Source organism: Telopea speciosissima, chromosome 10 (assembly GCF_018873765.1).
Source record: "Telopea speciosissima isolate NSW1024214 ecotype Mountain lineage chromosome 10, Tspe_v1, whole genome shotgun sequence".
Taxonomy (NCBI): domain Eukaryota; kingdom Viridiplantae; phylum Streptophyta; class Magnoliopsida; order Proteales; family Proteaceae; genus Telopea; species Telopea speciosissima.
This window is the reverse complement of record NC_057925.1, coordinates 50,210,817-50,227,912: the sequence shown is the minus strand read 5'-3', so window position 1 is coordinate 50,227,912 and position 17,096 is coordinate 50,210,817. Positions and strand designations below refer to the sequence as shown.

The 17,096-nt window shown below is 39.7% G+C and overlaps 1 protein-coding gene across 1 annotated transcript; it reads left to right on the top strand.

The window, feature by feature from the left end:
* The first annotated feature begins 12,645 nt into the window (after window positions 1-12,645).
* Window positions 12,646-13,539, top strand: LOC122642169 (NDR1/HIN1-like protein 10). The gene has a single exon (XM_043835594.1). It carries the CDS (start codon window positions 12,652-12,654, stop codon window positions 13,423-13,425), a length of 774 nt encoding a protein of 257 aa, XP_043691529.1. The 5' UTR covers window positions 12,646-12,651; the 3' UTR covers window positions 13,426-13,539.
* Window positions 13,540-17,096: the final 3,557 nt, after the last annotated feature.

Sequence of the window (17,096 nt, the reverse complement as noted above, 5' to 3'; positions counted from 1 at the left end):
GTTTCAATTTTCCCTGGGACATATGACGTCGACAACAACGGAGAACCAATCGAAACCAGTGACGGGGTATCCACCGGCGGCGACTTCAAGCTATCACTTCACCGGCAGTTACCCAAACATCAACGCAGGCACAGGTTACCCATACACAGCTCCACCGCCAGGGCCAGGCCCATACTACAACCCATCCTCCTACTACGGCTACGACCAGCAGCTTCGACGCGCCACCTTCCTCCGCCGTTTGATAATCGTAACCATAGCGTTGGTTGTCATCATTGGTTTGATCGCCTTCTTCGCCTGGTGACTTAATTGGGTTACGTTTAAGTCCGGGCTGTGGAGGACGAGGAGGCATTGGATGTCTGTTTTCTGTAGAAACGTCAGGGTCTTCTTTTTCAGGTTAATCAGTTATAGGGATTTCTCTGGTAGAATGTAATAATATTTTTTAGTGGTTCAATAGTTTCTTATTCTTCCCCCCCCCCCCCCCCCCCACCAAATCAGTTTCTAGGCAAGAGGGGACTTCTGTACTCATAAATATCAATTTCTGAGTAAATGCTGCCTATTGTTAATTAATAATGATTGCAAAAAAATTGATCTTTTTGGGTGACTTAATTTGTGGATTTCTACATCTTTCTTGCTATGTGTGAGGGTGAGGAAGCAAGCATTCATGAATATGTTCATGAAGTGTTGACAAAGCTGAATACTTCATATCCTTTTTAATTATATGAATATTGGTTCTGATATTGGATATCCTATTCATGCATATGTGGTATCCTTTTTTTTACTTAAAACTAGATATATACATAATTTAATATAAATTTATGGGAGATAGTTTTCTGTCCCGCAGTGTGCCCTACAACAATCAGCACTCCCATGAGGGAGTCTATCTCTCTCTTCCTATACTTTGAGAATGTGACAGAACAGGAAGAACTCCACCAGCGAGCAGGTGTCCAACTGGCGGATAGAAAGCCCAAATCAATCCCAGTTTTCATAGACCACAGGTTGAAGTGTGGGCCCTATATTGAGTAAGGGGAGTCAATCCGTCTGTATATGGCGGGAATAAGCCGTTTGCAATCACAAACCTCTATATAATAGTTCCAAAACTACTTGTATCGGTCCCGGGTATTCCTATGTGGGGCCCTTGCCTTTCCCCTCTCCGTCGAATTTTCAGTGTTTTGGTCTTAGGTCTACTTTCGGCAAATGCCTTCTACTATTAACTTTTATCAAACCGGCTGGGCAAATAGAGTTATAAAGTCTTTCTCTGTCTAGTTGAGTTGTCAAATCGGGAAAATGGGGAATGAGGTCACCTGGTCCATTTCTTTGGTCTTATTACTGAAAAAAATCATCCTCGGGTGAATTCGGGTACCAAACAAATACATTCCTGACTAATGGAAAATTCTACGGTGGGTTCCCTTAATCAAGCCGCCACTACCTATAAGTCGTCGACTCATTTTTCAACAGGCACGCGGTTAGAGCCCTGATCTCCTCCCACTGCTTGTGAGCTTACGGTTTCATGTTCTATTTCACTCCCCTCCGGCTAACGCCATTTATTTGGTTGGGGTATATTTTATAAGTTTGAATCTTCAACAATCTCAAGTGCGAGAAAGTGTGGATTGAAAACAACTAATTGCATTTTCTTGAAAAAAAATAAATTGCATATGTAATGGTATTAGACCTGCTCCTCGTCTAAGGTATTGGCATTGAGAAACTACGGACTCTTTGAAAAGGGCTTGGCTTGGAAGAAGAAAATGAAATATGAACAACTGTGCTGATTGTAATAGATCAACTTTCATGCTAGTTTTTGTTCCAGCATGAAAGTTCCATTTCAGGGAAGGACGACGTACCATGATACTTTCAGTTTCATCGAGCCCTGCTGTGGTCTCTAGTTTGATGATTGTACGTGCAAAAAATCCGATACATTCCGTTTCGTGCCATAAGGTGTTGGGTTAAGTCTCACAACAAGCACAACCCTCGCCTTTAGTTGCCACTGTTGAATTCTTTTCCGTAAATTTATATAGCTTCTATGTATAGAACTTAATATTTTCTATAGATTAAATATAATGGGTGATTTTTAATTATAATTATATTTATAGTTGCAACTTTTCGACGTCCTGAGGACATACAACTCTCCGGTGAAGGTACTTAGTAAACTTCTTCTCTCTATTCTATCCCTCTCCTCTACCTTCGATTCTATGACATTAGGGTAGAATCACCTTGTAATTTCCCTTGCCATGTAATCTCTTAATGCCCTGAGCAAGTGGCATTCAAATTCTTTGCATTTTTTTTTTTTGGATAAGTAAATTATATTAGGAAAAGAAAAAGGAAAAAATAAATATACAAAAAAACAGAAAGCCACCTAGAACCTCTTTAAAATATTTAAAGAGGGAAATGGGAGGCCCCTAACTAAAACGGGACAGGCCCCGTATCAACCAAAGTGCTAAAAACAAGGAAGTTGCAACCAATAGTAGATACAGAAATCAGCATCCCCCTTAACCAATTTACAAAGTTCCTCTGGGAAGTCAACCGGTTGGAGAATAGTCTCCACATCACCCATAGGTAAGGAGGCAATGTAATCTGTTGGTTGATTCACCTCCCTCCACACATGCTTATATTCCACCGAAGAAAAAGTGGCACTCAAATGGTGGATTTTGCTCTTCAACCACTGTAACGCCCAAGGACCTTTAATCTTTCCATTTAGCAAGTCCACAGTCAATTTGGAATCTGACCGAATGGACACGTCGTAGAAGCCTTTTTCAATACATAAAGTCATATCCCGGAAGATAGCGTACAACTCCATAGAAAGGACTGATCTATCTATACCCACACCTGCCAAAGCAATAATGGGGAGACCCATAGCATCACGAATCAGCCCTCCATAAATTGCCTTTTCTTGGGATAGAGAACCATCACAATGCAGAGCAAACATAGACTGAGGAGGTCAAAACCATGAACATGCCTTTGGAACAGTAGGAATCCAATGCACAATAATTCCCCAACTATCAACAAGAAACTAATTTCTAGGGGTGGAAATCCCAGTAAGAAAAATGGAGGCACACCTAGAAAGCACATCTTCTTTAATTGCAGCAACAACTTGGGGTCTTATTCTTGTCTTATTACGGAACAAGCGAAAATTCCTCTCTTGCCACACATGTTGAGTAGTAGAACAAAAAGTCAGCTTACCAATTTTTTGAATGGGGTCATCTCCACTAAACTCATATCTAATCCAAACAGCTTCATCTTTCACATTCTGAACTTATCTTCTACTTTGGGTGCAAGAAGAGAGAGAATATCCCCCCATATTTTTGAAGTGAGAAAATTCTCTGCATTTTTCACCCACTGTGAGCGCCATAAAGTGGTCAAAATGAAGAGTTGCCAAAATTTTCCCCTCTTACTAAATCCTCGAATTTGCCACCCAAAGCCCTTAAAGCAAGCACATTCCAATGCACTCCAAGAAATACAACTTGGGGCTCAGCACTTTGAAAGCAAAGCCACAATGGAATGACGGTTTCTTAGTGGAGAGGCACTTAAAATGCCCTCTAAGAATCTTATTTTTTTTTTAAAGTTAGAATGCCCTTGAATGCAACATATGCAAAAAAGAGAAGGGGAGGGGAGGGGAGGGGAGGGGAGGGGAGGAGGGGGGAGATCCAACTTTAGTTGGTGTCCTACTGCACCAAATACAACAAGCTAATAGAGAATTCTATCTGACTATTAAAACACCAATTCCGACTATCACCCTTGTTGATAGTTGGTCTGTCAACTTGGAAGTAGGGATGTAAACGGATCGGATTCAGCTCGGATACGGATCAGACGTGACTAGATTTTGATATTCCCTGGTCGGATACGGATACCTCTAAACGGATTCAGATGCAGATCGAATTTGGTTTTGACCATCCGTTTACATCTCTACCGTGTACAACCCGGACCTTTCTTCCCGCAGATACAATTCACTCTCAGTCCATATCTCTTAGATCAAATTCTAGTTTCCTCATATTCTAAAACATGTTGATGTTGGGTAATTGTATTACAATTCCTTACAAATAATTGAAACAACACGAATTGCAATACAATAGATTAAGCAGTAGAAACTAGGCTTGACCTTTGGCTGAAATGAGAAGACCAAAGCTTGAATTTGATGTAGAACCACACCCGCAACAACTTGAACAAGCTTGAGGTTGAGTCACACTTGTGGTGCTGCCTTTAAGGTAATTGATGCCTCCTACTGCCAAGGAGTGTTCTGCACCACTACCCCAAGATAAAACAACCTCCAACTAGAAGATGAAGCAGTTCTTCTAGTCCTTGAAGGAGCCAAGAGCTTCAACACAAAGAACCCTCTAACACACTTAGAAGAAAAGAGAGAGAGAGAGAATAATACTCCTAGTGATTGCTAAGTATGGGCATGAACATGTATCCAAAGATGTCTCTTACAAAGCAATTGGTTGGGTTTATATAGGCCCAAGACCAATCCTTGCATTCCCTTGGAATTCTCAAGAATAACCATCCACTTATGACCAAATTGAAGAATAAGATTTATGGGCATGAATATGGACATGAATTGGAGGTTAATTCCAAATTCATGGTCATTCCCCACTAAGGGTCATGAATGACCTTAAAATTCATTCATTCTCCACTAAGACCATAAAGGCCTTAAAACCCCATAAAATGGTCATTCTCCACTAAGGACCATAAAGGCCTTAATACCCATAAAGGGAGAGACATCACCTATGGCCATGAATTGAGAAATCAATCTCATTCAATATCCTTGACCCACCTTCCCACTCATGATAGTGACCGTGAATAGACTTTAGGGTACCCATAGAATGTTACAACCTTTGGAATTACTTCTTTGATCACATGGGTCCCACACCATAATAAAGCAATCAAAAAATTTTGAAACTTAAAATAAAATAAAATATATTTTAAATCTAACAATCCCCCACAAGTTTCAAAACGACACGAGACACACATGCTGTGACTGAATTAGACACTATAGGACACATCGTTGTAGGTGTCTTCCGGACTTGAACCTACACTAGGTCTAATGAACCGCGCTACAGAGTAGAGGTGGAGTTAGACTCCTTGAACCTTTTCTCATTGGTATAGCTGACCGTCCCATCAACCATATCCCATAGGTCGACTCTTGTGCTACCCATCATAAAATCACTTTGAACTTTTGAACCGGCCATATCCCTTATCTTGAACTCGTGAATGTTTTAGAGAACTCGCCTATAAGTTCTCATCGGCGGCGGCCACACCCCCTACATTCACTTAGGTTAGTCCCTAGTGTGCACCACAACTGACACACCCCCACATTTCTTGGGATTAGACTAATTAAGAGCTTTACCGCTCAACCTCTTTCTTTGTGGTAGTACTACTTTCACCATCTACAGCTTGGAATGAATATTTATACAAGTAGTAGTACAAAATCGGTCAACCAGTGATTTCGTTTGTACCCCCTTGAACCTAATTCAGGCATTTAGCCTCTTCACATAGGTAGGGTGTCCATCACATGACCTATGGATTAGGCATTAACCCCATTCCTGTAGATGCATTACACAAGTTCTTGACAGACATAGGCTTTGTGAACATGTCAGCTTGGTTACTTTCTGACTTCACATAATCGATAGCTATCATTCCTTCATCTATGTACTGTCTCACAAGGTTGTGTCTGAGGCGTATGTGCCTCCTCTTACCATTGTATATCCGGTTCTTGGCTAGATGTATAGCCGCTTGGTTATCACAATGTAGTGATACCGATGGCGCCGATTTTTGCCACAATGGAATACCCGCCATTAAATTTCTAAGCCATTCGGCTTCCGTTCCTGCCTTTTCCAAGGCTATGAACTCAGCTTCCATGGTAGAGCCTGTCCCACAAGATTGCTTTGTGGACTTTCATGAGATTGCACCGCTTGCTAGTGTAAACACATATCCACTAGTAGCTAAGGACTCGTTTGTATCCGAAATCCAATTTGCATCACAATACCCTTCCAAAACTGCTGGTTTACCACTATAGTGTAAACTATAGTTTATAGTGCCTTTTAGGTACCTTAATAACCTATCAACTGCGCTCCAATGTTCCTTACTTGGATTGTGAGTATGTTGACTCAACTTTCCTACCGCAAGGGTAATATCTGAACGCGTACAATTCATTAGATATGTGACCGAACCAATAATTTGAGCATATCTTTTTTGATTCACTGGTTCACCTAGGTTCCTTCTCAAGTGACACCCCATATCAAAAGGTGTTTTAACCGCTGAAACTTCATGGTACCCATACCTTTTAAGTATATTTTCTGCATATCGGGCTTGGGATAATGAAATATGATTTCCTTGCTTGGTGATTTTGATCCCAAGGATCATATCAGCCTCTCCTAAGTCTTTTGTGTCGAAACTAGACATCAAAAGTTTCTTAGCTTGATTAACCATTTCCAAGTTTGTTCCCATTATGAGCATATCATCTACATATAGTAGTATGAATACACCCCTACCACCATGAAAACCCGCTATATAAGCATCTTTCGTCATTTACAACGAATCCATTTGAAATTAGAACCTTGTCCAATTTTTCATGCCATTGCTTCGTGCTTGCTTCAATCCATATAAGGATTTCCAAGTTTGCAAACCTTTCGCTCTTGGCCAATTACAACATAACCTTCGGTTGCTTTATGTAAATTTCCTCCTCTAAGTCCCCATTAAGAAATGCCGTTTTTACATCCATTTGATGGATGACCAGGTTATATATTGACGTCATTGCCAACATAACCCTTATCGTGGCAATTCTAGACACCGGGGCAAATGTGTCAAAGTAATCAATATTAGGCTTTTGCCTAAAACCTTTGACAACAAGTCTGGCCTTGAAACGATCAAGTGACCCATCACTTTTTAATTTCTTTCGAAATATCCACTTGGTTTCCAAAGTTTTGGAGCCGAATGGTAAATCCACCAATTCCCAAGTGTTATTCGCCAAGATTGAATCTAGTTCACTCTTGATTGCCTCTTTTCAAAAGACGGCATCCAGTGATGTAATAGCCTCTTTGTATGTAAGAGGATCCTTGTCTACTAAATAGACAAGCCACTCATCATCTGTATATTTGGGTCTTTTGAGTCGCTTGCTCATCCTAGGTCGACTTTCGTCATCATTACTCAATTCTTGATTGGTAACCCTTTCATTTGACTCCATTTCCCCATTAGTCAATTGACTATCCTTACTTATAGGTAATATGGACTTAAAGGAAAATAAATTTTCAAAAAATTCAACGTATCTTGATTCTATGATGCTATTTGGTTCAATAACATCATCCATAGCTTTGATCACCATGAACCGGTATGCCGTACTATTTGTAGCATAACCCAAAAACACACAATCACATGTTTTTTGTCCCAATTTTTTTTTCTTGGAATCCGGTAACAACACCTTAGCCAAACAACCCCAAACCCGTAGATGTTTTAGACTTGGTTTCCTACTAAACCATTTCTCAAATGGAACCATACCAGTCTTGCTATGTGGGATTCTATTTGATAGATAACATGCCGATAGCATGGCTTCCCCCCACATATCAAGTGGTACACCTGAACTCAATAATATAGAGTTCATCATCTCTTTAAGAGACCTATTTTTCCTTTCGGCAACCCCATTTGATTCCGGTTGGTATGGAGCGGTTGTTTCATGGATAATTCCATTTTCCTCACAAAACTTATCAAGGTTAAAGTACTCAGCCCCTCTATCAGTTCTAAATCTCTTAACCTTCTTACCAAGTTGATTTTCAACTTTCATTTTGTAAGATATGAACGCCTTTCCGGCCTCATCCTTTGATTTGAGTAAATACACCATGGTATATCTAGAGTGGTCATCTATGAAAGTTATGACATAGTTGTTTCCTCCCCTAGACTCATATGACTTGTAGTCACATAAGTCACTATGGATTAATTCCAAGAGATTACTCTTCCTATCCATAGTCTTGTGAGGTTTTTGGTTAACTTTGCCTCTACACAAGTTATGCACTTGTTTGCTGTGGATTCCACCTTATCGGTGATCATGCCTAACTTGCATAGTTTGGTGATATATTTCACACTACTATGATCCAACCTACCATGCCACAAATCAAAAAAGTTAGAAGAGACAATCATGTAAGCGTAGAAGTACTAGTTTTCTCAATTACAATATTTCCAACACTTAGTACAAACAACCCCTCACTAAGGTATCCCTTCCCCACAAAAACATTGTTTTTAGTGATAACCGCCTTATCACTTTCAAAAGCCAATTTCATTCCTACTTTATTAAGCAAAGGAACTGAAATTAAATTGCGCCTAATATCCGGCACATGAAGAACATTGGTGAGAACCATAGTCGTCCCTGAAGTGAGTTTCAAAGTCACTTTTCCTTTTCCCATAACAGGAGCACTTTGGGAATTCCCCATAAATACCTTTTCATCCTCTGTATTCATGGAATAAGAGGAAAACATCTTCAGATCACCACAAATATGTCTTGTGGCACCGGTATCCAATACCCAATCTTTTGATTTTTCAATCAAATTTGCTTCCGTGACCATAGCAATAAAGACGTTGTCTTCAACTAGGTTCACCTTTTCAGAATTTTTCTTCCTGAACCGACAATCTTTTTTGAAGTGTCCTAGCTTACCACACACAAAACAAGTAAGTTTCTTCTTCTTGAAAGAAGGCTCATCATTGTCTTGACGATTCTTCCTTTTCTTGTTTTGTTTGTTGGTCTCTACCAAGTTCGCTTTTAGGCGTCTTTCCCCAAGGTCTTTTTCACCCTTGTCCTTGTGCCGGTTCTTCTCCTCAATTTTGATCCTTACAATCAATTGGTCTAGAGTCAACTCCGTCTTCTTATGTTTCATAGACGCCTTAAATGCATCCCAAGAAGATGGAAGCTTTTCAATCAAGGCACCGGTCACAAATTCTTTCAGTAGAACCATCTTTTCCTTTGCTAGCTTTCCAACCAAAATTTGAAATTGATCAATTTGGCTTGAGACGGTGTCACTATCTTTCATAGCAAAGTTTAGAAAGTTAGCCACCTAGTACTTCCTTGAACCAGCATCCTCAAGAGAGTACTTTTTTACCAACGCATTCCAAATCGAACATGCATACTCCAAAGAACTATACACATGGTATAGGTCATTTGATAATGCATTCAAAATTCGATTCTTGCACTGGTAATCCGCTTGAATCCAAGCCACCCTTTTGCCCTCCTTTTCGTGATCATTACTTTTTTCGGTATGGGTTCGGTCAAGGCAAATACCACCCCAATTTGGGCTAATGCAAACAACATCATTTGCCTCCATCGCTTGAAGTTTTGACCTCCAAACTGCTCAATCTTGTCAAATTCGAGATAATCCTCATCTTACCCAAATCCGGGATAAGCTCCGTCACCGACGGGATAACATTGGTGGGAATTGAGTCAACGGTAGGAAAAAGAGGAATCTCCTTACCATTGCGGCTAACAGGAACTCCGCCTTCTTGGTTGTTGATTGCTCCTTCAATACTTGTGTTTGAAGGATTTCCTTCATTGGTAGCTCCATCAGCGGTGTTGTTGTTCGAAGCATCACCCTTGTTGCTTACGTCTCCAAGATCAGCCATGAGATCTTATAATATCAATTACCTTAAACTTGTTGGGTAATTGTATTACAATTCCTTACAAATAATTGAAACAACACGAATTGCAATACAATAGATTAAGCAGTAGAAACTAGGCTTGACCTTTGGTTGAAATGAGAAGACCAAAGCTTGAATTTGATGTAGAACCACACCCGCAACAACTTGAACAAGCTTGAGGTTGAGTCACACTTGTGGTGTCGCTTTAAGGTAATTGATGCCTCCATCGCCAAAGAGTGTTCTCGCACCACTACCCCAAGATAAAACAACCTCCAACTAGAAGATGAAGCAGTCCTTCTAGTCCTTGAAGAAGCCAAGAGCTTCAACACAAGAACCCTCTAACACACTTAGAAGAAAAGAGAGAGAGAGAAATAATACTCCTAGTGATTGCTAAGTATGGGCATGAACATGTATCCAAAGATGTCTCTTACAAAGCAATTGGTTGGGTTTATATAGCCCAAGACCAATCCTTGCATTCCCTCGAATTCTCAAGAATAACCATCCACTTATGACCAAATTGAAGAATAAGATTTATGGGCATGAATATGGACATGAATTGGAGGTTAATTCCAAATTCATGGTCATTCCCCACTAAGGGTCATGAATGACCTTAAAATTCATTCATTCTCCACTAAGACCATAAAGGCCTTAAAACCCCATAAAATGGTCATTCTCCACTAAGGACCATAAAGGCCTTAATACCCATAAAGGGAGAGACATCACCTATGGCCATGAATTGAGAAATCAATCTCATTCAATATCCTTGACCCACCTTCCCACTCATGATAGTGACCATGAATAGACTTTAGGGTACCCATAGAATGTTACAACTTTTGGAATTACTTCTTTGATCACATGGGTCCCACACCATAATAAAGCAATCAAAAAATTTTGAAACTTAAAATAAAATAAAATATATTTTAAATCTAACAGTTGAATCTTCAAAAACCCTCGGGAATCAATTTTTATTCAATTTTTTATTATTAAATATTTGTATATTTTTTTTTAGACGGATTTTTTCTCGGATATCTCTAAACGAATATGAATGTCCCCAAATGGTTACGGATGCAGATTGTATTTGGATTTTCGGATATCCATTTACATCCCTACCTGGAAGTAAATTTGACAGCTGAACTACAAATCCATGTAGAAAAACTAAGGGAAATACAATCCCCATAATAGATCTTCTTCCAAAATCTAATCTTCATTCCATTCCCAATTTTTATTCTTATCCCCTGTTTGAAGATTACCAAAACAACAAAGGATTGATAGATCAGATACTCCAAGAGAAGATTATAACCTGACACAACTCATCATATCGATCCTCATCTAGATAGATCAGTTAATCGATATAAATTAAAGCAACAAAACATAGGAATGTAGAAGATACTAGGCATCACCTTGTAAATTTTAAATCTTCCATCAGTCAGGAACAACATAAGGTAGATGCTCTGTAACCCTCTAATCTAACTTGTTGAATCAAATTGAAAGGTCAAGAAAATAATATGTCTCCCTAGGCTAGTGGGCAATGCAGAACAACTTTTGTCTTAAATAAATACTACATTTAATAGCATACTTCGAAGCTAAGGTATCTAAAAATTCACTTCAATAGCTTAGGACTTGTTCTTTAACATTTGAAACAGCCAATAGGTAATGAATAAATGCTGTGCTTTTCTTCTTTTAAGAATGACACTCTAAAAAGAATGGAATCCCAGCTCAACCCTCTGCATAAAGCCACATGGAGAAATATAAAAAAAGAAAAAGAAGATTCTTATAGCCAAAAAGAAAAGAGCAAGATCGAATATGCTCCCAAGGTCATACAGAGGGCAACCACAGTATCACTCCCTCTGTTTCTTCAAATTATTGCACATTCCAATTACTTTCCATTCCATTTAATGTTAGGTCATGAGAAGGGCAAAAAAAAAAAGGGGGAAAAAGTACTCTGTCAGGAAGTGATGCTTATGCTAATGGAAAAAGATCCTGTCAATCCGGGTAGCGTGCAATAGTGTGCAGCGCTTGGGATTGACAGGGCGCTTTGACCGCCTTACCCCCTGCCCAATGCCTTGCCTGAGTAGGGATAAGGCGGTAAAAGTGTCCTGTCAATCCCAGGTGCTGCATGCTGCCCGGTTTGACTTCTATGAGTCTATCTCTCTCTGTCCTCTTCATATGAAAAGACATTTTTGCCCTATTATTTTGAGGAGAAGAGAGATAGACACATGGGACTATGGGAGTGCTGATGTAGGCCACACTTGGGATAGAAAACTATTTCTCCATAGATCAAATTAATTCGTAGGTAAGCTCAATGTCATCTGAAGGTATACGAATTTGACTTCCCCACCATTGGATATCTCGATGAGATGGAGAGCCATAAGATTATGGGTCTTTTAGGTGTTACTATGCCAAGTGATGTATGATGATGCTTCACTACTGTAATATGATAATAGGACAAAATTTTTCTCCACCTATTGAGAACGGTTCACAAACCTCTTCTAGAGTTTTGGTATGTTCCAAAATACCCTCCTGATACATTCCCGTCATAGAGTTCATTTTCTCTAAGGTTATCTTTGTAATTAAAAGCCTCTTTATAAAATTTCCTGGTTGTTGAGCAGTAAGTAATAGAACGTACATGAGAATCACAAAATATCTTCTATTACACGAAACACGTTTACGTGTATACTACTCGAGAAAAGTTTTCCCTGTGGCGTTAGAAGTTTCCTTGATGTGGTTTAATTATACTGTTTAACCACTAATGTCCATTACATTAGAATCGGAAATTTTGACCGCAAAGATGGAATCAGAAGGCTAGTGTCTAGTGACACTCTGACCCTTGATTTGAACATCCGGTCCGACCATTCAGTTCAGGCGGTGTTTAATAGCCACGTGTGAAGCGAACAGTCTGACGTGACGTCGATCGTAACGATAACGCGCTTCCATAATCTTTATAATTCATACAAAGACTGGGGGATATCGGAATACACATATCACTCACTCTCACTCTCTCTGGAAAACTCTTCGTTTCGCTCAAGTTTCAATTTATCTCTGGGACTAATGACGTCAACAGCGGAGACCCAATCGAAACCTGTGACGGGGTATCCGGCGGGGTATCCACCGGCGGCGGCGTCAAGCTATCACTCCACCGGCGGTTACCCAAACACCAACGCAGGCACAGCTTACCCATACGCAGCTCCACCGCCAGGGCCAGGCCCATACTACAATCCATCCTCTTATGGCTACGACCAGCAGCGTCGACGCGCCACTTTCCTCCGCCGTTTGATAATCATAGCCATAGCTTTGGTTGTCATCATTGGTTGCATCACCTTCATCACCTGGCTCGTCCTCCGCCCTCGTGTTCCCGAGTTCCAACTCGACTCAGCCTCCGTTTCCTCCTTCAACGTCTCCTCATCTGACCTAACCGCCAATTGGGATCTGGCCTTCACTGTTCGAAACCCTAACAAGAAGTTGATCGTTTTTTACGACAGCTTCGACGGTTACGTGTTCTACGGACGCGCACAACTCGCCGAGACGTCGCTGCCACCGTTCTATCAGGGGAAGAGGAACCAGACCACAGTGCAGGCGAAGTTCGCGGCCGCGTCGACGTATGTTAACGACTACGTTGCTAGCTCCATTGCAGCGGATCGGAGCCAAGGGGCTGTGAGCTTCAATGTGAGGCTGGTGACTTGGGTTAGGTTTAAATCCGGGCTGTGGAGGACTAGGAGGCATTGGATGTCTGTTCTCTGTAGAAACGTCAGGGTCTCATTTTCATCCAATTCTCGGGTTGGGTCGTTGTCCGGTGGATCTAGAGAATGTGACGTTTATCTGTGAGTCGAAGATGTCTTCTTATTCAGGTTAATCAGCTATAGGGATTTCTCTGATAGTATGTAATAATACTTTTAATGGTTCAATAGTTTCTTGTTCTTCCCCCACCAAATCACTTTTTATGCGAGAGGGGACTTCTGTGGATATGATACATGAATAGGATTAATATGAATTTAGGGTTATCCGGATTCTAATATCTATGACTTCTCTGTATATTAGTTGCGCCATTCTGAAGTGTGTTATTTCGTATGATGGTTTCACTAATCATTTCTACTTTGTGTTTTATTGGGGTAGTAGCTTGAAGCAATTTGGTTTGCAGTCTTTTGAAATATTATGTGAGAGACATTTTGTTTAGAGCTGATGGAGGATCATGAAATCATGTATACATTGAGATTTATATAGGAATCGGTGCAAGAAAGAAATTGAAATAATTCCTACTTTATGTTTGTAATATCTTTGTACACATTCTGCAATTTGGGTTCTTGGTGCTTTGACCTGTATGCAATGAATTACCTACTTCTTCCTACTTTGAGAAAAGATGTGAATTGAGTAAAATTTCCCATCATCTATCTTAAAAGATTAATTCAGGCAGCTCAGGGACATTTCCTCCGGTTTCTGCGGAAGCATATGTTTGAGGTGTTGCCTGCGTGTGGAATGTGATTCTTTACTTGGATTTCACATGGGTCCTAAATAGGATGAAAAGCTTTTTTTTTACTTATGAGGAGGATGATGAGTCCTTTGCTTTTCTCTTTGTTGCTTCCTACGTGTTGTTTCTTCTTTTTGTAGTTGTTTGATCCTCATTCGATTATTGAGGCTGGCTTTTGCGTATTTCCACCTTCAATTTCTGAGTAAATGCTGCCTATTTCTTAATTAATGATTGTAAATAAATTTATCTTGTTGGGTGACTTTGTTGATTTGTACGTCTTTCTTGCTATGTGTGAGCGTGAGGAAGCAAGCATTCATGTTCACAAGGCTGAATGGTTCATATCCTTTTTAAGATTTGAATATTGGTCCAGATATTGGATATCCTCTTTGAAGTGCAGAAAAATACATATTCATGCTTATGTGAGGTAAATCTCACTTATGGTATCGTTTTTTTTTACTTAAAACTAGAGATATACATAAAAAGGGTGTACCCAGTGCACGTGGCTCCCTCATAATGTATGCAGCCTTACCCCTGCTTTTGCAGAGAGGCTGTTTCCAAACTCGAATCTGTGACTACTTGGTCACAATGGAGCAACCTTACCATTGCACCAATGCTCACCCTCTAAAACTAGATATATACATAATTTATATAAATTTATATAGCTTCTATGCATAGAACATCATATTTTCTATAGATTAAATGTATTGGGTCAATTTTTAATTATAATTATATTTATAGATTAAGTGTTGAAATACTAATGTGAATAGTTATTGAATCAAATATAGAAATATATGTATCCTAAATAATCGAATTAGATATAGATTGGATCAGATCTGGAAAATATTTGGCCTGTCGATAGCCCTAGCTAACATGTGTGAGAGTTCTTTCATACCCTGTGGGTATGACGCTTTCTGTCTCCATGTATGAACCCTAGAAGATTTGTGTTTATTCGTCTCTTTTTTTCTTCTCCGCTGTTCCTGTTTTTTTCATTAAATTTGCAATTCTACTGCAAAAGTTTTGTTGCTGATACCTTTGTCATGTCCGACTATAACGAACTTCTAGTTTTCTGTCATCCAAACCGTAGCTCCCAAGCACCCAATCAACCAGACAAAGATTTGTTTGAGAGATCATATTCTTCTCTCCTTTAAACCACCTTATATAGCACATGATGTCCAAACCTAGTGACCCCGTTGTTCTTTTACTTTCTGAAACTTCTGCTTTGCTGAAATGTCTTCTCAGATCAGGAAGCGGAATTCCTCTTTTCTGTAATTGTCAGGGAAAGAAGACTTCTTTTGCTTTAATTTCAAGCCCTAACCTTAGAACCCCTAAATCTATTATTTTGAAAGCTTCTACATTTTGTAGATTCTCCTTTATTGCTTGATGAGCTGTAAGCATAATAGCCAAGGTTATGATGCCTGCTTTGGGCTGAGTTGAACCTTTTGAATTATCCAAGGGTTTGGAGATGAGAAGAAAAGAATCCTGACATATGTCTTCTGACTTCAATTATTTTGAAATGTCAGGTGCAGTATTTCTTACAGAAGTACCAGTGGCATGGGACCTTGTGTTGCTTGATGGTCCTAATGCTGTGGTTCGGTATTCCTCTTAGTGTGATTATTCAATCTGTTCTGACGTGTGTCTGGATCCTTGATGGGAGCTGAGGCTGCAAACCAATGTTTACATGGATGATGCAGAAATTAAGCAGTATCATAGGAAGAAGCAGAAAGGACCAGAACCTGAAGCTTTCGGTAGCCTGCAGTTCTGGATTTTCTAGATTTTCCAGAAATCATTGTCTATCTATGAATCTTAACTCGTTATCTATTATGTAGTTCTGTTTTGTTTTTCCCCCTTGTTTGATTGTGATTAGTTGTCCATAGGCTGGATTCGTAGTTATTAATTTTATTATTTCAGTCCTGTTTTCCTTAATAGGTATGTCCCAAGGAGAGTTGAACTCATGACTGACTCCGAGGGGAGTATTAGCTTACATGATATGAAGAGACACTTTAAAGAACAAGGGAAAATCTGATATATAACCTAGAATCAGAATTAGCAAAGAAAAAGGAGAAAATGAACAGAATTAGAAAATTAGGAGCAATTCTATCAAGGAAACGGAGAAGTAGGACCGAATTGACATCATAGTTGTCAAGGCGCCTAGGTGAACCAAGGTGACCGAAGGGGTAAAAAACAAGGCGGCAAGGCATCGCCTAGGCGACCAAGGCGAGAGAAAGGTGCCTGGACGCCTAGGCGTCTCCTTGACAACTATGATTGATATGAGAGAGAAAAGAGAAACCAGAAACAGAAGAGATGAACAACAATTTACCCACGAGAAAACTCTGATATTAGGCATAAAGAAAAACCAATTGATTTACTGTTAGGATCAGATTATTAAACTGGAATAGTTCAATTAATAGATGTGCAGGAGCAGAAATAAATACATCACTGGACAAGAGTTAATGGAGAAAATCAACCAGAACCAGCCTGTTGAGTTAATCTGTGCTACGGAATTGGCCTTTAAAGTTGAAGTTGTAGATAAAGGAGAAATGGGGAATAGGAGAAGAGAGAGATGGGTGTTATTGGGGGTATTGTGAACAGTAGGCATGAACAGTACAACCAGCATTTTTTACTGCTAAATCTATATAACGTAATAAATCTACCACCAGATCTCAGTTACAGCCTTCTCTCATCAATCCTAACTTTATCCATTCATGCACCATCAAAACCCCTAGCGGTGGATTTCTCATACTATATGTTTTCAGAACCTTTATTACAAAAACCTTCTAGCCTTGAAAATTCTAATTCAACTTTGCCAAAACCCTAAATTTCTAGGCCTAATGTGTTCTAGTTGTTTTGTATCCTTATTGATTCTAGACGTTGTTTTAGTTCTCCTAGTGCTACTAAGACTCCCTCTTTGCAAGTCAGTGGCTATGTTCCTCAACTTTCTCGTAGTCAACTACTTATTTGGTTTGTGGACGACTCTGCCTGATTGAAGGTTTTTCTCAATTCAAAGAGCTCAGTTTTGCCTGATTCTGTGTCA

Excerpts from the sequence above, each read along its gene's own strand:
- LOC122642169 (XM_043835594.1), top strand. The coding sequence starts at position 12,652 with ATGACGTCAACAGCGGAGACCCAATCGAAACCTGTGACGGGGTATCCG.